Here is a 19,964-nt window from a genome sequence, read left to right on the forward strand (position 1 = left end):
TCAATTAATTATTTTATCAGAAGTATGCAAATAAATAATTGAATTGTAAATATATTACTGTAATAATTATTATATTAATCAAATCCTTGTATGAAAATATTATTATTACGGTCAGAAAATACTTGATTTATATTCTTAGATGTTAAATTTACTCGTAATCTTTGTTTCAAAGTACAATAATATTGATTTTGTATCAATCAACACACATATTTTTGTAAAATATTTGATGCCAATCAATCAATGGTTATTTTGATAGTAACTATCGTGAGAACGATTCATTATTAAATGATGTAAAGGTTTACTCACGCGTATTTATCGGGGTAGCCCGACTAGTTTCGGACCCAACCGGAGTCCTTAATCATGAGCAGACGCGGCGTGATCGCGAGTCGAACTGACTCGCGATCCCGAAATAGTCTAAAAGTCGAGCTACCCCGATACATATGCGTGAGGAAACCGTTACATCATTTAATAATGAATCAATAGTTAAGCGTAATTTTCTGACTACTTTCTTAAGCGAAAATTACTCATAATTAAATTGATTGGATGACTAAAATTGAAACTGATTTTTCAATTAGTTGTCATTGAAAACATTGGTGGTATACGAACTTTGATTGATAAATATTTTAATGTGTTATTAAATTTATATCACTTATGAATCGGATAAATATGTTGTATAGTTTGATGTTGTAAGTTGAAGTAGGTATTTGAGTTGATTGATTGATAAATCAGTTGATTGATTCACTGAGTGAAGTTAGCAGTGAGTGAAGAGCTTGAAGAATCCTCTCCCTTTCTCCGGCGCTGGTCCCATCAGCATTGGAACTTGGTTCTTATGAGTTATAGTAATCTGGAAATTAAACATCATATTCAGCTAGTTGACTTTAATAATTTGGTCATGACAGATGTATTAATTAATTGTAAAATGTTAAAGTTTGTTTAAATCTGAAAATCCAAAAAAAACACTTTTTGAATGTCAAAAATTTACATTGGACAATAACAGCACCTAGTTTTACCACCCTTCATCGTTACCTAAGTCCCTGGACTGTGAGAGAAAAAAACGGCGCAACAAACTCCCCAGTAGCACGCTGTCATAATTAGTTATCTCAACATTTTGCCGGGATTAAAAGTAGCTTATAATATTTGATATTCTAGACTATGATCTATTATTGTGCGATGTTAAATATTGGTCCATTAATTCCTTCTAGCGTTATTGAGTGCAAAAACCTCCCTCCAAAATCTTGTTAATCTTTCTGCCGCGACGACTTTCACAAACATTCAAGTCACGTACACGACTGCAATTGGACCGTATTAACTGCATTCGAACTGCAAATTTGCAGTTGAAATGCAGTCTGTCTGTGTAGAGCCTTAAGGTTAAAGGTTACCTTGCAAGGAGGCTGCATCCACGGCTCCCCATCTATTTGCATGGGGAATGTCTTTTTGGTTGTCAGAGTGATGGAGCTGCACTGAGCCAGCCGTCGGCCTGATGCCCGGAGACCTACATACGGAGTAAAATAAGTAAAATATAATTAACATTATCGACATCATCGGTTCTTCTCCATAGGAATGACTTTTGAAAGCGCAAAACTAGAGTCATTACTGTAACGTTTTAAAAGTGAAATTAAAAAAAATGGTTTTGGTTGTAGCGCATTTTTTTTAAAGCGACTATGTTTTTCCGGCATTAAGGATCTGTATCATTGTGTCCCGGGGTTTCACAACATTCAAATCACGCGAATAACGACTCGGACTCAGAACAAGCATTTTCTTATCACACAAACACTTTTTTTACTCGGGGATCGAACCCGTGATTGACGTGGTGACCCCAAATACACAGTTTATCCCGACTGTGTTGGGGTCGGCTTCCAGTCTAAGCGGATGCAGCTTAGATTTCCTGTGTTTTACATACATAATGTAATGGCTGACTACTTTTAAGTGATATACCCTATTGCTACGAGTGAAGTTAGCTATTTACCTGTTCTGACTTGTCCCATATGTAAGCAATTCTCCAAACCAATCACTTCTATTAGTTTGTCGCCGATATCTGAAAAATAAAGGATAATTCATTTAAAAGGAGACGTAGAAAGTGCAGGTTGTTTAGCGAAAATAACTGGTTGCAATAATAAATTGTTTTAGAAGAGAATAAATGAGATTTCTGTACAGGAAGTGTTCGAAACTAGTCAGACAACCCTGATAAATACGCGTGAGTAAACCGTTGCTTCATTAAATAAAAAATAAGTATGTCGAATTAATTATCAAAATCAGTATGTCGTTAGACTAAATCTTTATTCACTTATGAACTTGTACTTCATTTTGGCTCCGATTCTGCTTTCAGCGTTCAGCGTTCATCCCCGTACTGAATTTCCAATTATTGTGTTGGATTTGTGCAACTCAATTTTGAGCTACTTCCCGATAAGCTAGCAGGCTAAAATTTTCAGGGTAACTTCAAACCCGATGACAATGTAATTTACAACTTTGAAAGCGGCTGGACTGATTTTGATAAAATTTCAATAGAGTGACATTTAAAAACGTGGGTATTTCGATTTTTTTTAATCTCGTCATCGGCCTAGCCTTTTCCCAAGCATGCTGGGGTCGGCTTCCATATTTCGATTTTTTTATCTATTAATGATTAATCCAATTTCCATTCATTCATCAGCCATTATAAATAGCGGGGCCCTGGATATTCTAGACCATACATGAACACTGGTTACTATGTTTGTACAAGTGGTCCCACAGACCTTGCTGCGCGTTGGGGAAGCGCCCCCGGCGGTGCGCGGCGCCGGCGCCCCACAGGTTGGAGCCCCCGTGCGCGTACGGGATGTTCAGCAGCGCCACGCCCTGCAGGGCGCCGCCCTTGCTCAGCTCCAGGGAGGAACCGTCGCACTGTCGGGAAGATTTTATTTATGTATTAAAAAATAAATTGGCACAGCCGTGGCTCTTTACACAAAACTAAAAACAGAAAACATTTTGTCACTCAGCACATTCACAATATCGCAAGTATCCTAACAAGAAGAATTCTGGGCCGTGTCGTGAGAACTCTTCGATGATAATATTTATAAAAAAAAAACAAAAACGACTCCCGGCATTTAATACTTGTTTCAAGGATTAATCGAAATCAATCTAGGTCGATCTCCCGCACTCGCGAGGCGTCTGGTTTCGTGAATGCAGGCGTGCTTTGAGCATAAATGCTGGGACCCGAAAGATGGTGAACTATTCCTGATCAGGTCGAAGTCAGGGTAAACCCTGATAGATCACACAAATAGTCGTCCTAAGACAGCTTTTTCAGTGGAACAAAACCTTTTTCGGCGGTGCTCAGTGGGTCCTTATTAAATAGACCACAGATCAGGAAAACCCTAATCCCTTTACCACGTAACTCTCAGTACACCTTAAATGTCCTGCTCACCACAATATCAATATGCTCGTGTAGATTCTTGCAGCTGGCTGCGAATTGCTCGGAGGTGGCGAACTCGAAGTACCAGAGCTTGTTCTTCATCCGAGAGCTGAACTTGTCCGGGTTCCGCTCTCGCTCCGTGTGGAACTTTACGCAGATCGCTGCATCCTGGTGAACAAAATGGAGGTTTGTTTACTCAATATGAACAAAAGTGTGATAGGCGTGTAAGACACATGCCATGTCAAAGACTTTTTGAATGTTGTCTTTATTATCTCATATCTCCTGAACCGCTGAACAGCTTTACATATTTGAGGATTAGTCTTTACAGCCCAAGTGTTCTTAAATGAGTGGCTTTAGAAAAAACATGGCAGCTGGGTGGCGCCATTTAATTTGATAAAAAAGAACTATTTACTATAATATAGAATTGAAATTGAAGGGTCGCACAAGGACAAGGCGGATTTATATCTTAAAAATTGCCTTGTGAACGTATTTGGGGGTTGTCTAGAAGTGATATGACCGTAGCTATAGTTAGGCTCTTCGCGATCAACCAAGAGTAACAAACAGCAGTAGTATACTCACAACCCCGACGGAGAAGTAGTTGTTGATGATGTTGTACGGGACGGTGGTGGGGTGCGGTGCAGAGTCTGACGAGAACAGCTGGGGCTGCTCACACTGTGGGGGGATAAGAAAAAGTGGGTTCTTTAGTGGTTTCTTAGGTTTACGCGAATGTTAGACATTGAAATGAAACTACTTTTACGGATATTTCGCGGTTTAATTTTAGATTTTAGTTCCCGACGTTTCGAAACCTTTGCAGGTATCGTGGTCACGGGACCGTGAAATTAAACTGCGAAAAAATCCGTAAATGTAGTTTTATTTCAAAGTGGGTTCTGTTCAATATAATCCTTCGGAGTCTTCTGGTAGAAGTATTATTAATGATAATAAGGAGGGAGGAAAAGTAGTTTTATTCAATAGAGGTTATTATTCAATAGACTGCTCCAAAGAAGTAACAATATTCCACAACTTTCAAACAACGCCATCTAGTCTCAAACTAAGCAAAGCTTGTATTATAAGAACTAGACAAGTGATAGACATTCTTATAGATTCTTAATACATACATAATATTGATAAATTACTTCCAGACATAGAACAAAATGATCTTGCTCTTCGCACGATTAATTGTCGTGCGTGGGAATCGAACCCAAGACCTCTGGTATAGCAGTCCGGGGCACTAACCACTACACCAACAGCCCAGCCAAAACTCTAATTATAAGTGTTAGTTTTACCACCTAAGAATGAAAGTATTCAGTTTTGATAATTCTACTTGCATGCATCACATCCTTGTGAAAGAACAGCCTAACTCTTAAAAATTATGAATGTCCTTACATCAGCGGTGGAGTTCTCGACGTGTATGTGCCATCGGTCCATCATGACGGTGCTGGCGCGAGCTATCTTGTCCAGGATCTTGTGGATGGACTCGCCTTCATATCTGTGAAGTAATCAAAATAATATAATATTCCACAACTTTCACACAACACGAGCTAGCCTCGAATTAAGCAAAGCTGGTATTATGATTACTAGACAATTGAGAGACAAACTTAATTATGGCTTACTAGCTTTATTTGATGTCGATTGTATGCTTTTGTTGAAAATATTCTACTTAATTAGTGAGCACTCAACATACTCAGTTAAAAGTCGACAAAAAAGAAATATGGAATCATCATCATTGGCCCAGCCTTTTCACAAATATATTCGGTCGGTTTTCAGTCTTACCGGATTCAGCTGAGTACCAGTGTTTTACAAAGAGCGAATGCCTATCTGACCTCCTCAACCCAGTTACCTGGACAACACGATACCCCTTAATAAGACTGGCTATCAGACTTTCTAACTTCTTACTACACGGTAACGACTGTCAAAGATCTGACATAGCACCCGGGACCCGCAATTTAACCTGTCTCCCGAAAGGTACGCAGGATTATTAGTAAAGAGTGTATATGAAGTCTTCAATTGTTTTAAGTGGATTTCTAAGACACATACACTCAAGCATCATTCATCGACAATCTACTTTCATTCCAACTCGTTCACTCATTGACTGTCAAAAATTCTATTTTTCAATTCATTGCATACGCTGTGCATTCAAGTGATTACCAAATTTGTAAAAGCCCTTAGAATGTTAATATTCCGTTATCAGAGTAAAAATCCTAGTAAATCTTTATTTGATTCATTGCAAACAAAATTGGCGATTGTGTATTGACTTACCCCCCGCCCCACCGCAGACAGCGCGCCAGGTCGTTGCCTGTCCCAAGTGGTATCACTCCCACAGCTGGTTGGGTTTCCATCTGAACTTTATCTGAAATCCAATATATGTACATGCTTAAGTTAATAAATTGGTGAATATTAATATTATAAATGCAAAAGTAATTGGGCAACGGAAATGGACGGGAACAGAGAAAATTGACAATTTGTTCCCACGTTTTTATAAACTCATATTTTTTGTTTGTAGTTATTTTGAGGCACATCCCAATAAGCTGGAGCCCTGATTTTGTTCAGGGCGGCTTCAAACCCGATGTCAATGCAATTTACAAGTATAAAAACGACTGGACCGATTTCGATACATTTTAAATGGACATTTAAAAACGTGGGTTTTTCGATTAATTATTTATCTTTAGCCTCTTTGTATGAAATCTGAGTCACTAGTCCAACTTGCATTAGACCGATTCTTCACTATTATTTCCAACTAGCTTCACTATACCCATAGTCTCCAGCACCCAGCCGACTGTTCCGTCACCTCCGCAGCAGATCACGCGGTAGTTCTTCACGTCTTTGAACATCTGGAGACCTGGAAAATGGTAAATTGCATAATACATGGAAGAGTGCAATTATAACTTTGTTTTTTTTTTTAACACACCTCTTTAAGGTTCAATGAAAATTCATGTAACATGCACAAAGACACTCCAACTCAGGACAAGCATTCATGGATCACACAAATGTTTGTCCTACGCGGGAATCCAACCCACGACAAGATCGAATCGACGGATTTTGCGTGGTGACCAATACCACTTTGCTATTCATGCATACATCTTTATCAACCTTGCCTTCCTGATAACCATTTCTTTCAACCCCAAAACTCAACCACATCTTAATACACCAACCTTGCGTCGGTCCTCCCTTGGCTATGTCATGTACTTGTCTTGGATTCAGAATGTACTGCAACTTCCTCAACACTCTGGACCCCTGCCGGCCTCCAGACTTCGGGTTGATGAAGACGAGCAGCGGGCATGAGCCATCGGGAGGAGTGATCTGGAAGGAGATGGGGGGAGCCCGAGGTTCTCGCTTCTCTTTCTCCTCTTTTCTCTCCTCGGAGGTCGCAGCTATTGATATTGGGAGGGATATTGAGGTGGGGAGAGATTGCTGGAAGAAAATATGAGTTGTTGAATGAATACATTTTTTATGGAGTTTTTAACAATCTTTTGTATCGAGATATATCACTTGTATGTGAATTTGCCTCTGTGTTTTGGTATTTCTCTTTGAATTTGGTGTCGTTATTTAAAAAAAAAATGGTTGCCTGTAAAGTCGGTTTTACGGGCGAAGATTTTACGTGACAACGTCTTTTTCTCGGTAGAATATTTATTGATATGAATATAATTAAATTGCACAATAGGAACAAGGAATTGAATGAAAATAAGAATTGCACAAACTTTAACTATAGAAATATATTTTGTTTACTGAAACATTGTACATGTAAGCGCCGATTCAATGCGCCTAATTTTCTAGTGCTGCGCGCGCGGCAGACCGATCATAGTTGAGTGGGAGAGAGACGCAAGGCATTCGGCGGGCCTCTCTCTCCTTCGGTGACTCATCGTAACCTTACCGGGCGTTACACTTTTTCATAAGTGGGGAGTCACTTATGAAAAAGCCGCAACCTAATTTAAGACGTTGTCACGTCAAAATGTGATGTGAAAATACTGAATAGAAAATGTTTAATATATTTTGTTTTAAACAATTTTCTCCTGTTTAAACGAGAAGTACACACAGCACAGTCTCTGGCACAGCCTTTCGACTATCCTAGGGTTTAGGCAGACTCGGAAGATTTCCAAAGGTATTTCAATTTATACCTGGTCATGATGTAAAAGTTGTTTTACCTGGTCGTGATGAGGACGATGCGGCAACGAGCGTTGTCGGTCGAGCACAAGCGGGCGGATGGCGGGCGGCGGCAGGATGTGGCGCGCGTGACGACCGAGCGAGCAGGATCCACCTGCACTGCCCACGCAGCGGTTGTGGAGCTGGACAAGAACATACATGTTAAATGTTATACAAACAGCCTTAGTATCTAAAAGAAAAGGAAGGAGGCATAAAGAGGGAGGCTCTTTGGATAAGGGGCTTCTAGATTTTTACTGACTAAAGCCCACAAAAGTTCCCTTTAGACAATCCCGTGGGCTGGGCAGGTATGAGCTCCACTAAGCTTGCTGACATCTCTTTAAGGTACGCGTGGAAACCAAACGCGCCGTCCGTCACATACCTGGTCTTGATACTCATCACTCATCAAATTTGGGAGGGGAATCCAGTAATAGATTAGAACGCTGGTCCACCTGCCAGCCGGGAAGGAGTTATGAGGATATCCAACACATTTGCTTGAAGATTTCTACCATTAATTTGACTATTTGAGTTGATCGTGCTCGCTGCCCGAATATTTATGCACCGGATTCTGGAAAGATGTTATGGAAATATAGTATGGTTAACACAACTCACAGTGATGTGACACCATCGGCAGTGCAGTCCAGTGATACCATTGTAGCCCTTGATCTTTTTCCGACACCGAGCACATTTGCCGTGACAGTTGCCTGAAATTAAAAATAGCAATTATTTATTTAATTTGATACTTCCTTTCAAATTATCAATCAAATCAAGTTATAATCATTTATTTGCGAAAATGGGTAAAAAAGATCATTTTATATTGGTAAGTATCATCATGGTCCATAGATATTTTTTATACCAATAAAAAGCAGTTTGTAATATTAGAAAGAAAGAGAACTTATTATAAAAAACAACCTTGGTTTTGTTCTCTTACCCTCAACCCAGTGATGCGCCAGCGTGGCGGGCGCGCGCTTGGACTTGGAGTAGGTCGCGATGCACGACGCCGGCGCGCGCTGCACGCATCGCTCGTGCACGGTGAACTTGCAGACTGTCGGACATAAGAACTGGTTATCTCATGGTCATAGTGAAATCACTGTAGAAATAGCTCAGTTATGTTTAAAGTTATGAGGATTTGAGGTGGTTTTGCAATTTTGTCCTTTTAGATGTAATTTTTTGTATCCGACACTTAAGTATTACTTATATCCTTGTGTCAAATATTCAAGTCACATTCATAAAGACACCCGGACTATATACGTCTGGGATATCCGTGCATTTAAACCATAACTGCTCCAAGCTTAACTCGATCAAGATGTAAAAAAAATCCATTTGCTTTTATAATTGCTTTAGAATAAAACTATGGCCGTAGGACCATTTTGGTTTGGTGGAGGGCCACATTCGGTGCTATGGATGTGGTCCCAATATAAGGCGAGGAGGCTACAAATCACGAGAAATGACCCTCCGGCTCGACACTACCCATTTCCTCCCCCGAAGGATTGAGTGTCCACGAGGAATCCCCCGCCTTAACAAAAAAAAGGACCATTTTGGTTTCAAATCGGGAAATCACATAATCATTGTAATATGTCTTTTAAACATAATAATCGGTGGTTCCACGGGTTTGATGTTTTTCCAACTTCTGGGTCTCGTTCTACCTAATATACTTACATATACAGCAGAGTCCCTTCTTGCCGAGGCCAACCAGCATGTTGAGGCAGAGGTTGCAGTACGCGGGCCTGCTGAAGTGCTTCAGCCTCCACGCGTGCTCGCCGTCTTCTTTCACGTTTGTGTCCAACCCGAGCAAGACGAGAAGAGGGATAGTTGTCATGCTGGAAAAGAAGATTAATGGAAACAATTTGAAAAATATTAAGATAGAGCAAATAACCAGCCGGGCCAGCAGGATTATCCGAGGGAGTTACTGTAGCCCCAAAACTCGAATAGCAGAAGAAGGAACATGGGTGGGTTTTAGCAACTAGAAGTCTGAATCTCCCTACCGCTCACCTCAAACTCAAACCCAAATTTAATTATTGCAGGGATATTTTACAGGTTTTGGGTAAAGCGTATAAAACCCAGTTAACCCAGGTCTAGTTGTCTATCAATTAAGTACACAGAACTTTTCAAAACAACAATTGATTAAAACTATTTAAAAATAAAATTTGTTTCAGAAGTTACTGACCCTCCTCGTTTCCACTCGTCGAGAGACACGGTACCGTCAGCATCGTAGTCTATCTCCACCATCATGTCTTGTAGGATCTGCAAAAAAGTGATTTAATTTTCATCAACAAATAATTATTTCATAGGCATCAACAAATAATCCTGTCATTTCACCCAGAACATGGAGGGAGTGGAAAAGACATCATTATATTCTTAGAGTCCGTCTCCTATAGTCTATTGCGTTCTTCAGTGATCTACTAACAGCCGTAACTCAGATCACTCCTAGCCCAGATGCTCAACATCTGACTGCATCTGTCTGCATCTGAATGCAGACCATCTCGTGGGCGCCTGTGTTCTTCTGCGGTCTACTGCATTCGAATATTGCAGACTCCTTTATTCTGCTATGGTCTACTGGCTACTAATGTGGGAAACCAAACGCAACCGGAAGACTGCGAGGTGTCAGTGGAAAGGTGGGATGAAGGAAGACGGGACAGAATATATGAAAAGACGATCAGTTTGCAATGTGGTGTTTGGCAGGACAAGAACCCTACATTCCACACCAATATACCAAACACACGTGAGTAAACCGTTGCATCATTTATGACTCACTATAGTGTTACTATCCTCACTGATATTTTCTACTGTGGTCTACTCACCGGCCTTAGCTCCGACGTCTCCCAGCCCAGGTACTCGGCCACCGTCATCATCTGGTTGACGATGCAGTCCATCTCGTTCGTGTCGAGCACTCCATTACCATCCGTATCGTAGAGGCGGAACATGACTAGACAAAAGAAGATTTTGGTTATTCTGGGATAAAAAGACTAGGAGTTTGTGTTCTTTCTAGCAGGTGAATTATCTGTTTTTTAGTGCAAGCAGTTTTTCAATAGGCTTAAAAAAGGGAGAAGGTTCTCAATGCGCACTTCGGACTTTATGAACCGATTTTGTCATAAAAAAAGGCATTTGTCCTTGGCTGAAATCAAAGAAACAACCTCCATTATACCAGTATGGGCTACTAACCACTTGACCAACAATCCAGTCAATTATAAGCTTAGCCCTAACTTTCCAATTTACAGTGCATCTACCATGTTTTATGTCTGCATCACCCTAAGGTCGACTGGTAGAGAATGTTTAAGGCATTAAGTACGCTTCTGTACACGTTGTGCATAAATGTAATATATGAATGAAAATATAAAACTATGAAGAATAACTCACACTCCAACTTATCCTCAGGTCGCCCAGCCTCTAACAGCGACAGGTAGCAGACGATGTCCTTGAGGGACACACGCGCGGTGTGAACCTCCAGGGTAGAGGAGCGACGCATAAGGTGACGGAAATCTGAAAATAGGGAAAGCGTATTATGTATTAAGATTTTTGAATATCTTGTTAAAACCCTTATAGCAAGAAAGCAATAAACGTAATATATTGCGCAATATATTGCTATGCTTACCTTCGATCTTAGTGGACTGGTTGACCCTGAGCGAGTTGCTGCTCTTCCGGCTAGAGTTCCGAGACATCTGGCTGTGACTAGGACTGGTCTCGTTACGCCGGTCTAAGCACAGCTCGTGGGAAGAGTAGGATGGGTGCGTGGTCACCGTGAACATTGGGTGGACGCTTCCTAGAAACGTGGAGGATTTTTTTTTAATAAAATATAATATTCCACAACTTTCGCACAGCGCCATCTAAATGTGCATCTTATGTTAGTGCTGTGTATGTGTAAGCAGTAATAGACAACTGATAAACATACTAACATTTTTCTAAGTACATAAATATTATGGACAAATTACAAGTCGAACCCACAACCTTAGGTGGAGTATCACAGCCAGTAATCACAGGACAGTCAGAATGATTACGATACCTTACATTTCTATCATTATTAAAGCGAGACACCACTACACCGAGTCCAGTGCCACACATTTTTGAATAAATCCTTTTCATTTTGACAGCGTGACACTTCTTCTATTCTCCTCTCACCTGTTCGACTCCGAGAACCCTTATCACTTCCATCGACGGAGTCCCCCGAACTCTTGCCCAGCTGTTGCAACCTCTCAGCAAGGCCGTGGATCTTAGATGCCAAGCTTAGTTTGCCCTGTAAACATTTTGAGATACGTACATTGAAATTTTCAGGTTATTCATGATTTAGCAGTAGGCTCATAGAAAAATAACAGAATCGAAGTAATGTAGCTATGCTTTGACCGTAGACCCGAATCCGTAGTTCGGGTCTACAAAGTATAATTCCTTCATACAGTTACCCTAATTGAAATGCTAAAATAAGTCAGCCGCATGGACAGTGACCACTGGACAAAAGTCAGCATTGCCTGGTATGTGGTGGCGGGATGATCAAAGCGCAGACAGCGTAGGCTGGTGTCAAGTGGCCCATGTGCGATAATTGTTTGGCTAGATAAAAAAATAAGTTGAAGTCACGTAACCTTTCAAAAGGAAATGTAATTTGAATACATTTGAGTCAATCAATCAGGATAAACTCTTTTGAACTGAAATTTATATCAGGCCGCTGCTCTTAGCAAAACCTTTTGGTTAATCAGTGGAAACATTATAGACATCCACCACCTCGGGGGAGGAAGTGAGTAGTCTCAGACTCTTACTGAATAAATCTGAAATCATAGCAATTCAACACGTAAGAAATCCAAGACTTGGTAAACTTAAAGTTACAACTAGCAAAGCAATAATCAAATGTATATAATCTCAAGTACCTGACGTACCTGGTGATCAGCGTGCGCGGTGACGGCGGCGCACGCGGCGGTGGAGCTCGCTGCCGCCATCTCCCGGAGCGCGGGTCGCCGGTCTCGACGGACGAATGATAGGAACAGGTGCCTGGGGGATTTTATAATAATTATATCAGCTGTAAAATGGGGGGGGGGGTGTTTTTTAGTCAGTAAATCACCGCTTGCCAATTTGAATTAATTTTCCTGTGAAAGCTTTCATCTAACATAATTCTTAAAAAGAGCCCAAATTAGTTTTTAATCTCCACCATATTTTATTCCATTTCTAGCTACTCTACTTTAAATTATTTTAACTTTTTTGTAGTAGGAAGCTAGGAAGTCTGACAACCAGTCTTACTAAGGGGTATCGTGTTGCCCAGGTTTGGTTGAGTAGCTCAGATAAGCAGTCGCTCCTTGTAAAACACATGTACTTAGCTGCATCAGGTTAGACTGGAAGCCGATCCCAACTTATTGGAACAATTCTATGCCGATATACCTGGAGAGTTCATCAGGAGTGGTGACTTCAAGGAAGGTGTCCAGGAACCAGCGGAAGCCTTCATAGTCGATATCCTGAAACAAGGGAACAATGAGGTTAGTTTGTCACACATTTTGTTATAGCATCCAAGAATATCAAAATTTTTGGATTTCGGTACACAAAGGCAAATCGGAACTGCAAGGCTCCGCTATTTGTCGGTCTATTACCAGGGTGCATCTTATGATCCGTGGAAGCTAGATGTCAAAATATCCACAGATTTCTCTTGCCACGATAGTAAAAAAGTTTTTCAAGGACATGAAATTGATGGGTGATCATTTTCAATAGATAATCATTGGATCGATTGGTGTTTGAACGAAACTTTCAGTGTCGCAAATCCGCTTCGCAAATTACCGCTTTTTTTCTGGCCAGTGGTTGTACACAATTTGGCAGAATATACCATTATTTATTATTATTCTACATACATAGGTATACGCATGCGTTTCTGTGGATTTTCTTCTTAAAGTGTCAATTTAATTTGGAAAATTCCCAAGATATTATTGTCTACTGATACCTGACTGAATATCAATGCTTATTGCGAGTTCTCGGCTATTTCTGAAACTAATCAATAGATATTCACGAACATGTCACTCGGTACACGAATTGTGGAGCGGGACACTGAAAACATTACTTATTGAACTAGAAATGCATAAGTTGATTAATCACAGTTTAAGCAACATTTGACACAGTCGATCCGTGGATGAGTTACTAGCTACGTCATAACCAGTTCCGCCGTGTTTCGGAAGGCACGTTAATTTGTGGGTCCCAGCTATTATTTCTATAATGACAGTCGCCAGAAAAGTCTGACAACCACTAGGGGTATCGTGTTGCCCAGGTTGCTAGATTGAGGAGGTCAGATAAGCAGTCAGCTCCTCGCAAAACACTGGCACTTAGCTGTATCCTGTTAGACTGGAAGCCGATCCCTACATAGTTAGGAAAAGGCTAGGATAATCAGGCTATCCTATCTAACCCCGATAACCACTAGACCAACAAGCCTTTCAAATTTGCTTTTAAGTGTCTCTTCGTCTCTTTATCTCTTTAAATTGAAATTAATAGACAAAGCTAAATAATATACAAGAACAACACTTAATAAACCTTTTCCAAAATAAACGATGAATATTTTCCAGTGTGCCCTATTTCTGGCACGTGTTATCAGTTGCCGGGGCGTTGCTAGGCAACGCTCATCGCGTCTAACGTCTGCCATCTTTGATTCCAAACAAACAAATAAACGGTGATAGAACATACTTAGTATACGCTACGGGATGTTCATTAGTGACGGCATTTTATCATTAAAAAATATTGTAAAGTTAAAGGTGCTTGGTCTCCTAAATTGTAATGATAGGCTTTATTTGAAAATTATTTAATCTAAAAACTCAGTTAAAGTATTAAAAACGAATTTGAAACATATTATACAAAATTGAGTATATTAAATGTAATCTTTGATGTAAAAGTCGTTCATTTATTTAACATGTTTTTTTTTAATATTACATACAGCAAGACATTTTACATTTTTAAGTAACTAACTAAATGAAGTATTACCAATTTGGTAAATGCATTTTAAACGTCTATTTCTAGTCATAAAAAAAAACAAAGCTAAAATTACATTTTTCTCACTCAAAAGCGATATTAACATCTAAGAAAAACGTAAAATATTTCTATAGTATCTTTAATAGAACTACAGTTTTCGAACAAGAACGAAGTCCTTAATCATTCACTGAGGCGAAGGAGAGGTCGCCAGTAGCACTGATGATCATTTAAATATAAAGCTAAAAAAAAGTCTACCAAAAAACCGTTACCATAGCAACCATTTCCACAACTACGCAATATTCCGTCGCGTATGCTAAGTCTGTTCGACTCTGATAAAACGGTACGGTATACATTACAAGGCCTTTCCCGCGGCGACTGTTATCCGATTATAGTGTAAATGAAATTCTTGGGCTCGTAAACCATTGTAGAAGGTTCCAAGATTTTTGTATTGTATATTAAAAAAAGGTTTTATTGCGTTAGAGGATTTGTTCTCGTTGCCACCGAGATAAGCAGACTTGTTTGAAACTAACAGATTTTATAATTGCATGGATAGGCAAGTGGTTAGTCCTGCAAGACATTAAAAACATTGTGTATCATTTGGAAATAAAATCGTCGCAACAAACTCTATAGCACAGATTAATTTTTAGACATAAGCTTTGTTTAAAAGTCGTAATTGAATGCACAAGAATTAAAAAAACCCACGACACAAAAAAAAAATTCCCCGCACAATTTTTAAATGGCTCGACCGATTTTTATGAAACATGTCTTAGAACACTTGTAAATAATTCACCTTCACTACAAAACGAATTAAATTGAAACCGCTTTATCATTTCAGGAGCTATGATGTCACAGATGGACACGTCAAACTTATAACACCCCTCTTTTGTCGACGCGTGCTTTAATAAGTTTTTGTAAAGCAACAAATATACATTTATTTGCAAGTAACAATTACGCAAGAAAGCAGGGATCTCCGTTTCATACAAAAATATAAGGAAAATACTCTGAAATAACTTTGAACAAAGATTTTCTGCTTGATCAACCATAAATATTTTAACAGATATATACATAATAATTATGAAAATTCAAACAAACTTTGAAGAGTTATTTGTTCTAGAAAATATAAGTAAAATACATCGTAACAGGTCGGGAGCTCGTGGCTAAACTATAACCGCATAAGTGAGTCAATCATAGGTTAAGCTACGCTTGGCGCGGTTAGTCCGTAGATGGGTGACCATCTTTGTCATAACGATGTCGACGTCCCTCCGTGTTTCGGAAGGCACGTCAAATTGTGGGTCCCGGCTGTTATTCTTACATCTATGGCAGTCGATACAGGTAGTCAGTCTGGTGAAGTCTGACCACCAGTCTAATCAAGGGGTATCGTGTTGCCCAGGTAACTGGGTTGAGGAGGTCAGATAGACAGTCGCTCCTTGTAAAACACTGGTACTTAGCTGAGTCCGGTTAGACTGGAAGCCGAACCCAACATAGTTGGGAAAAGGCTAGGCCCGATGATGATACCGTTACAGGTACCTATAACCATAAAACTTCACTAGCTTTTATTAAACTAGAATAAAATTAATGTTTTCGTAACTAAAAGTAATGTTCAGTATATGTCAGAAGAAATAATGTGAAAATCTTTAACCAAAGTGAAATAAAACATCGGATAAGCTGGCAACTGTTTGCCCTGCAAGCCTGCGATAGTAAGTTTATTAAAATACTAACTAAAACCGCGGTTCCACTTCTTTTTTTTTCCGTTGTCTAAAGAAAAACCTTTAAAAACATTTATCGGGATTGCCCGACTAGTGTAGGACCCAACCGGAGTCCTAAATCAGGGGATGAGTTGAGAAAGATAAATCTATTGAAAAAATATGCTTGTTGGTTTATTCAGGGTTTGGTATGTAGGTCAAGGGGTAAAATGATAGCAGTATTTTTGCGGCTCCACTGTCTGTCTTCCGTGGTTTTGTATCTCATGAACAAATAATGAACTAGAAAATCGCATTGAGGTTAAAAAAAGATTGTAAAGGCCATACATTTGTTTTTAAATAATATATCGAACATTAAAAATATCTTCATATTGTCAGTAAATGGCTATGAACGTTTTGTAAAAATCAATCTAGTCGTTTTGAGGATTACCCCCATAAAAAGGGTTAACAAAATATTTTGTGTACATCCTCTTTTAAATAATAAACAGAATCAACGATATTAATAAAACTTGTTTTCTTACAGCGACTTTCAAAATTAAATTTTCCTCACGATGTTGTCCTTAACTTATACGAACTTACAACCTCATACAAACGGATCCGAATATAAAACCGCAGAAACGCAACACCGGTTGTGTTGTAAATAAATTCTCATTAAAACTTTAACAGAAAACAAAATTTAGTGTTACTTCGAAAAGTTTAAACAATTTATTGTTCTCAAGTTTTGTAAAATGTGAGTGAATGAAAATATAACTAAAAGTTGAACAAAATAGGTCTCTTTATGTAAGAATCTGGTTGAAACAGCGCAGCGGGGCGGACTATTAACCCTTCTTGTAGTGATGTGCTGTAATATCCGAAAATTTTCGGATATTCCGGTTATGTTATAATAAATTGTGTGCCCATGTTAGATGCAAAATATATTAAATTTGATAGGTACTTTAAATTTCTCTCGCAACTGCTTAACAATATTATTTTTAAACAGATGTCAACTATTGTAAGTAAGGCTATTCTTACATAGATAATGAATATCTTTATTATAATTAAATCAAACCACAAATGTTTACCTCGCTATTTAAACGTAACATTGTATAACAGTGTCACAATATCATATCCGAAAGTGCGGATATCACCAAAATATCCGCATACGTGTCCCATCACTAGTCGTAAAACTAGATTAACTATGGTTTACGACGGCGGTTGGTCCCATGGGGAGAAAACATCACTACGGCCGACTGCAAGACTAACAAGTCTGTGGTATAACCATAGATAATAGAGATGAACAAACTTGTCTATGTTCGGAATTATCTATGTACAGCTGATATGTTTTTAAATGCACAGACAGCTGAGTGCTTGTGGTCACCACACCAAACTCATTGAGCACGACGATCGATCCCCGCTTAGGACTACATTTGTGTGATCTACGAATGCTTGTTCTGAGTCTGGAAGTCTTTGTGCTTGTGACTTGAATGTTTGTGAAACCCCTCGCACAAAATTCTTCGTTTCTTTAGAAATAACTTTATGACCGCTTATTCATACTTATATTATAAAATGGTTGGCTTCCGCGTATTTATGGATCGCCCGTCTAGTTGCAACCCAAACAGGGTCTGTAAAATGACCAATTTTTGCACAATCTGTTTTTCAGCTAATTCGTACGGAATTCTCAGTTTTGTAAAACCGACTTTCACTTGACCGGGTGTATTGTAATTAAACAACAGAACTAAGCTTTTGAGTAAAAACCTGCATTTTCGCAGGCAGAGCTGTAGGCAACTACTAGTTTAAATAAGTTTAATATTATGCTTTAAAGCATGTCGGAGGGAAAAACCGCCGACAGACTTTCCAAACGCAAATAAATATTATAACAGCTACATACTGTACGACTTCACAACTTCCCGATGTAAAATTATTAAAAAGAGGTTTCCTGTATCACTGTCATGGTTTCAAAGTTTATTGTCGTGGTGTAAGCGAGATAGCATTACACAATGTAGAGCGCTGTCCTACTCCCACGGTTTCAAGAGTTGTTCTCTACGATCTCATAGTACACGGTCTAAGGCAGTTTAATGAATTTAAAAGTAGGCGGTTGGTGTATTAATGAAGTTGGAAAGATGAATTATTGGGGTTTTAATGGTATGAAGCAGAAAATGGAAACAAGAACAGGTGGTTCGGCAGTTTCTCGAAGTTTTCTCACCATTAACATACTTGTAAATTGTGTTTTCTTGAAATATCTTTGGGGATATCAATATCCTACATTAGAAGTGTTATGTTTTTTGCTCAGCCCTAAATTGTCTTTTTTTCAAGATTTTTCAAAAAAAGGTAATCTATGTAGTTATTGGATTTTTTTTCATTAGAATAGGATTTTAATTCTAGCAACTTGTCAAGGGTCCCTGAAGGAGGCTTGAATCAATAAAATATTTTTGTGGTAAGATGGTGTTACAATTTTTACGAAATGGGGAAAAATGATAGATATTTACAAAAATAGATAGTTGGAAAATAAAGTAATTTCCAATTTACGGCAGTCAAGGTTTTCGTTACTTATCATGAGCTAACACGGCGGCTTTCATTTAAATTCGAAAACTGAGATCTATTTCTAAACTCCTCTTTATTAATTCTACTCCTATCTTGAACAAACCTTTCTAAAAACACCAGTTTCTATTTTCCAACCGATTTATCTTATCCTAGTGACCACAACAAGTACACCAAGCGACACAAGTTCGTTACACAACTCTGATAAAATAAACTCTACTACCTTCAGATAGAGTCGCAGTTGATTTAGCTTTTACTTTGTGTGGTTGGCTGTAAGTTAGTAATTTTAGGGCAAGTAAAAAACGTAAGATGTGTTTAAAATAATATAAACGAATGGTTCTCGAACGAAGCGAACACAAATCTTCATTACTGTAGGCAGGCGGGGTTGTTACACCGTTGTGTAACATTCAACTATGAATCAGTTGTAAAATCGGACTCGTAACATTCGAGCTAAAAAGGGATAAAGAAAATACATTAATATTATTAAATGATGTAACGATGTTTACTCACGCGTATTTATCGTGATCGCCCGACTAGTTTACCCAACCGGAGTCCTTAATCATGAGCAGACGCGCGGATCGCGAGTCGAAACTTCAAACCGTTATTTTAATAATGAATCATTCTCACACAGTTACTATCAAAATACATTAATATTGCGTCAGCACCAGGCGTTGCTTAACATATTAAAAAAAAGTTTATAAACTAATCAATATTTTTTAAAGGTTTATTTCATTCGTATGTGGTTACACATACTCTCTTATTAATTGTCATAGTAGCAACATTTAGAGACATGTGGGGAGGCTTTTGCGCAGCAGTGGAGACAACCTTGTGATAGACAGATGACAGACAGCGGAGCCTTGATAAGAAGATGAGTTTTCGTACACATGGATTAAAAGCGGAACCGTTTTACTGAGTAACATGACAGACGAACAAACAGACGGTAAACGGTGCCTCACAACTTTCAATTTTATCTTTGGCTAAGCTCCTTAAATAGGTAGAGCATCGCGTATCATCCTTTTTAAAAAAAAACTCTTCAAATAACGTGTACTCCTTTAATTTAATTACACTTATGTAGATATGTGACCTTAAAAAACAAAATAGCACCACACTTCAACAAAATTGTCAATAAATTTATTGCTATAAACAGTTCGGTGTGAGAGGAGAGCACATTCTATACCCTCAATCCGGCCTCTCTCCAGCCCTTAACATTTTATAGCCTCAATAGAAATTTATTTACACGATAATAGTATTTTTGCTCTTAAAATAAGGTTTTGTATTGAGTTGTAAAACAAAATTGGGACAAACTTTGT

The 19,964-nt window shown here is 38.8% G+C and overlaps 1 protein-coding gene across 1 annotated transcript; it reads right to left on the reverse strand.

Annotated features, from left to right (window-relative positions):
* Positions 1–518: 518 nt before the first annotated feature.
* LOC113504256 (diacylglycerol kinase 1-like) lies at positions 519–12,442 on the reverse strand. Its single transcript, XM_026886472.1, has 20 exons — positions 12,379–12,442; positions 11,633–11,747; positions 11,109–11,276; positions 10,874–10,996; positions 10,318–10,442; positions 9,684–9,760; positions 9,176–9,336; positions 8,448–8,561; positions 8,129–8,220; positions 7,522–7,662; positions 6,532–6,790; positions 6,132–6,218; positions 5,639–5,729; positions 4,766–4,868; positions 3,962–4,048; positions 3,395–3,550; positions 2,730–2,874; positions 1,967–2,035; positions 1,380–1,492; positions 519–844 (listed from the first exon to the last, which is right to left on the reverse strand). The coding sequence occupies exons 1-20, from the start codon at positions 12,436–12,438 to the stop codon at positions 752–754; spliced, it is 2,379 nt and encodes a 792-aa protein (XP_026742273.1). The 5' UTR covers positions 12,439–12,442; the 3' UTR covers positions 519–751.
* Between the last annotated feature and the right edge of the window lie 7,522 nt (positions 12,443–19,964).

The sequence above is a fragment of the Trichoplusia ni genome, chromosome 21 (genome assembly GCF_003590095.1).
Source record: "Trichoplusia ni isolate ovarian cell line Hi5 chromosome 21, tn1, whole genome shotgun sequence".
NCBI lineage: Eukaryota > Metazoa > Arthropoda > Insecta > Lepidoptera > Noctuidae > Trichoplusia > Trichoplusia ni.

Excerpts from the sequence above, each read along its gene's own strand:
- LOC113504256 (XM_026886472.1), bottom strand. The coding sequence starts at position 12,438 with ATGGCGGCAGCGAGCTCCACCGCCGCGTGCGCCGCCGTCACCGCGCAC. Across the intron at positions 6,791-7,521 it reads ATCGTCCTCATCACGACCAG|CAATCTCTCCCCACCTCAAT; the intron begins GTAAAACAACTT and ends ATTTTCTTCCAG. Across the intron at positions 4,049-4,765 it reads TCGAGAACTCCACCGCTGAT|CAGCCCCAGCTGTTCTCGTC; the intron begins GTAAGGACATTC and ends CCACAGTGTGAG.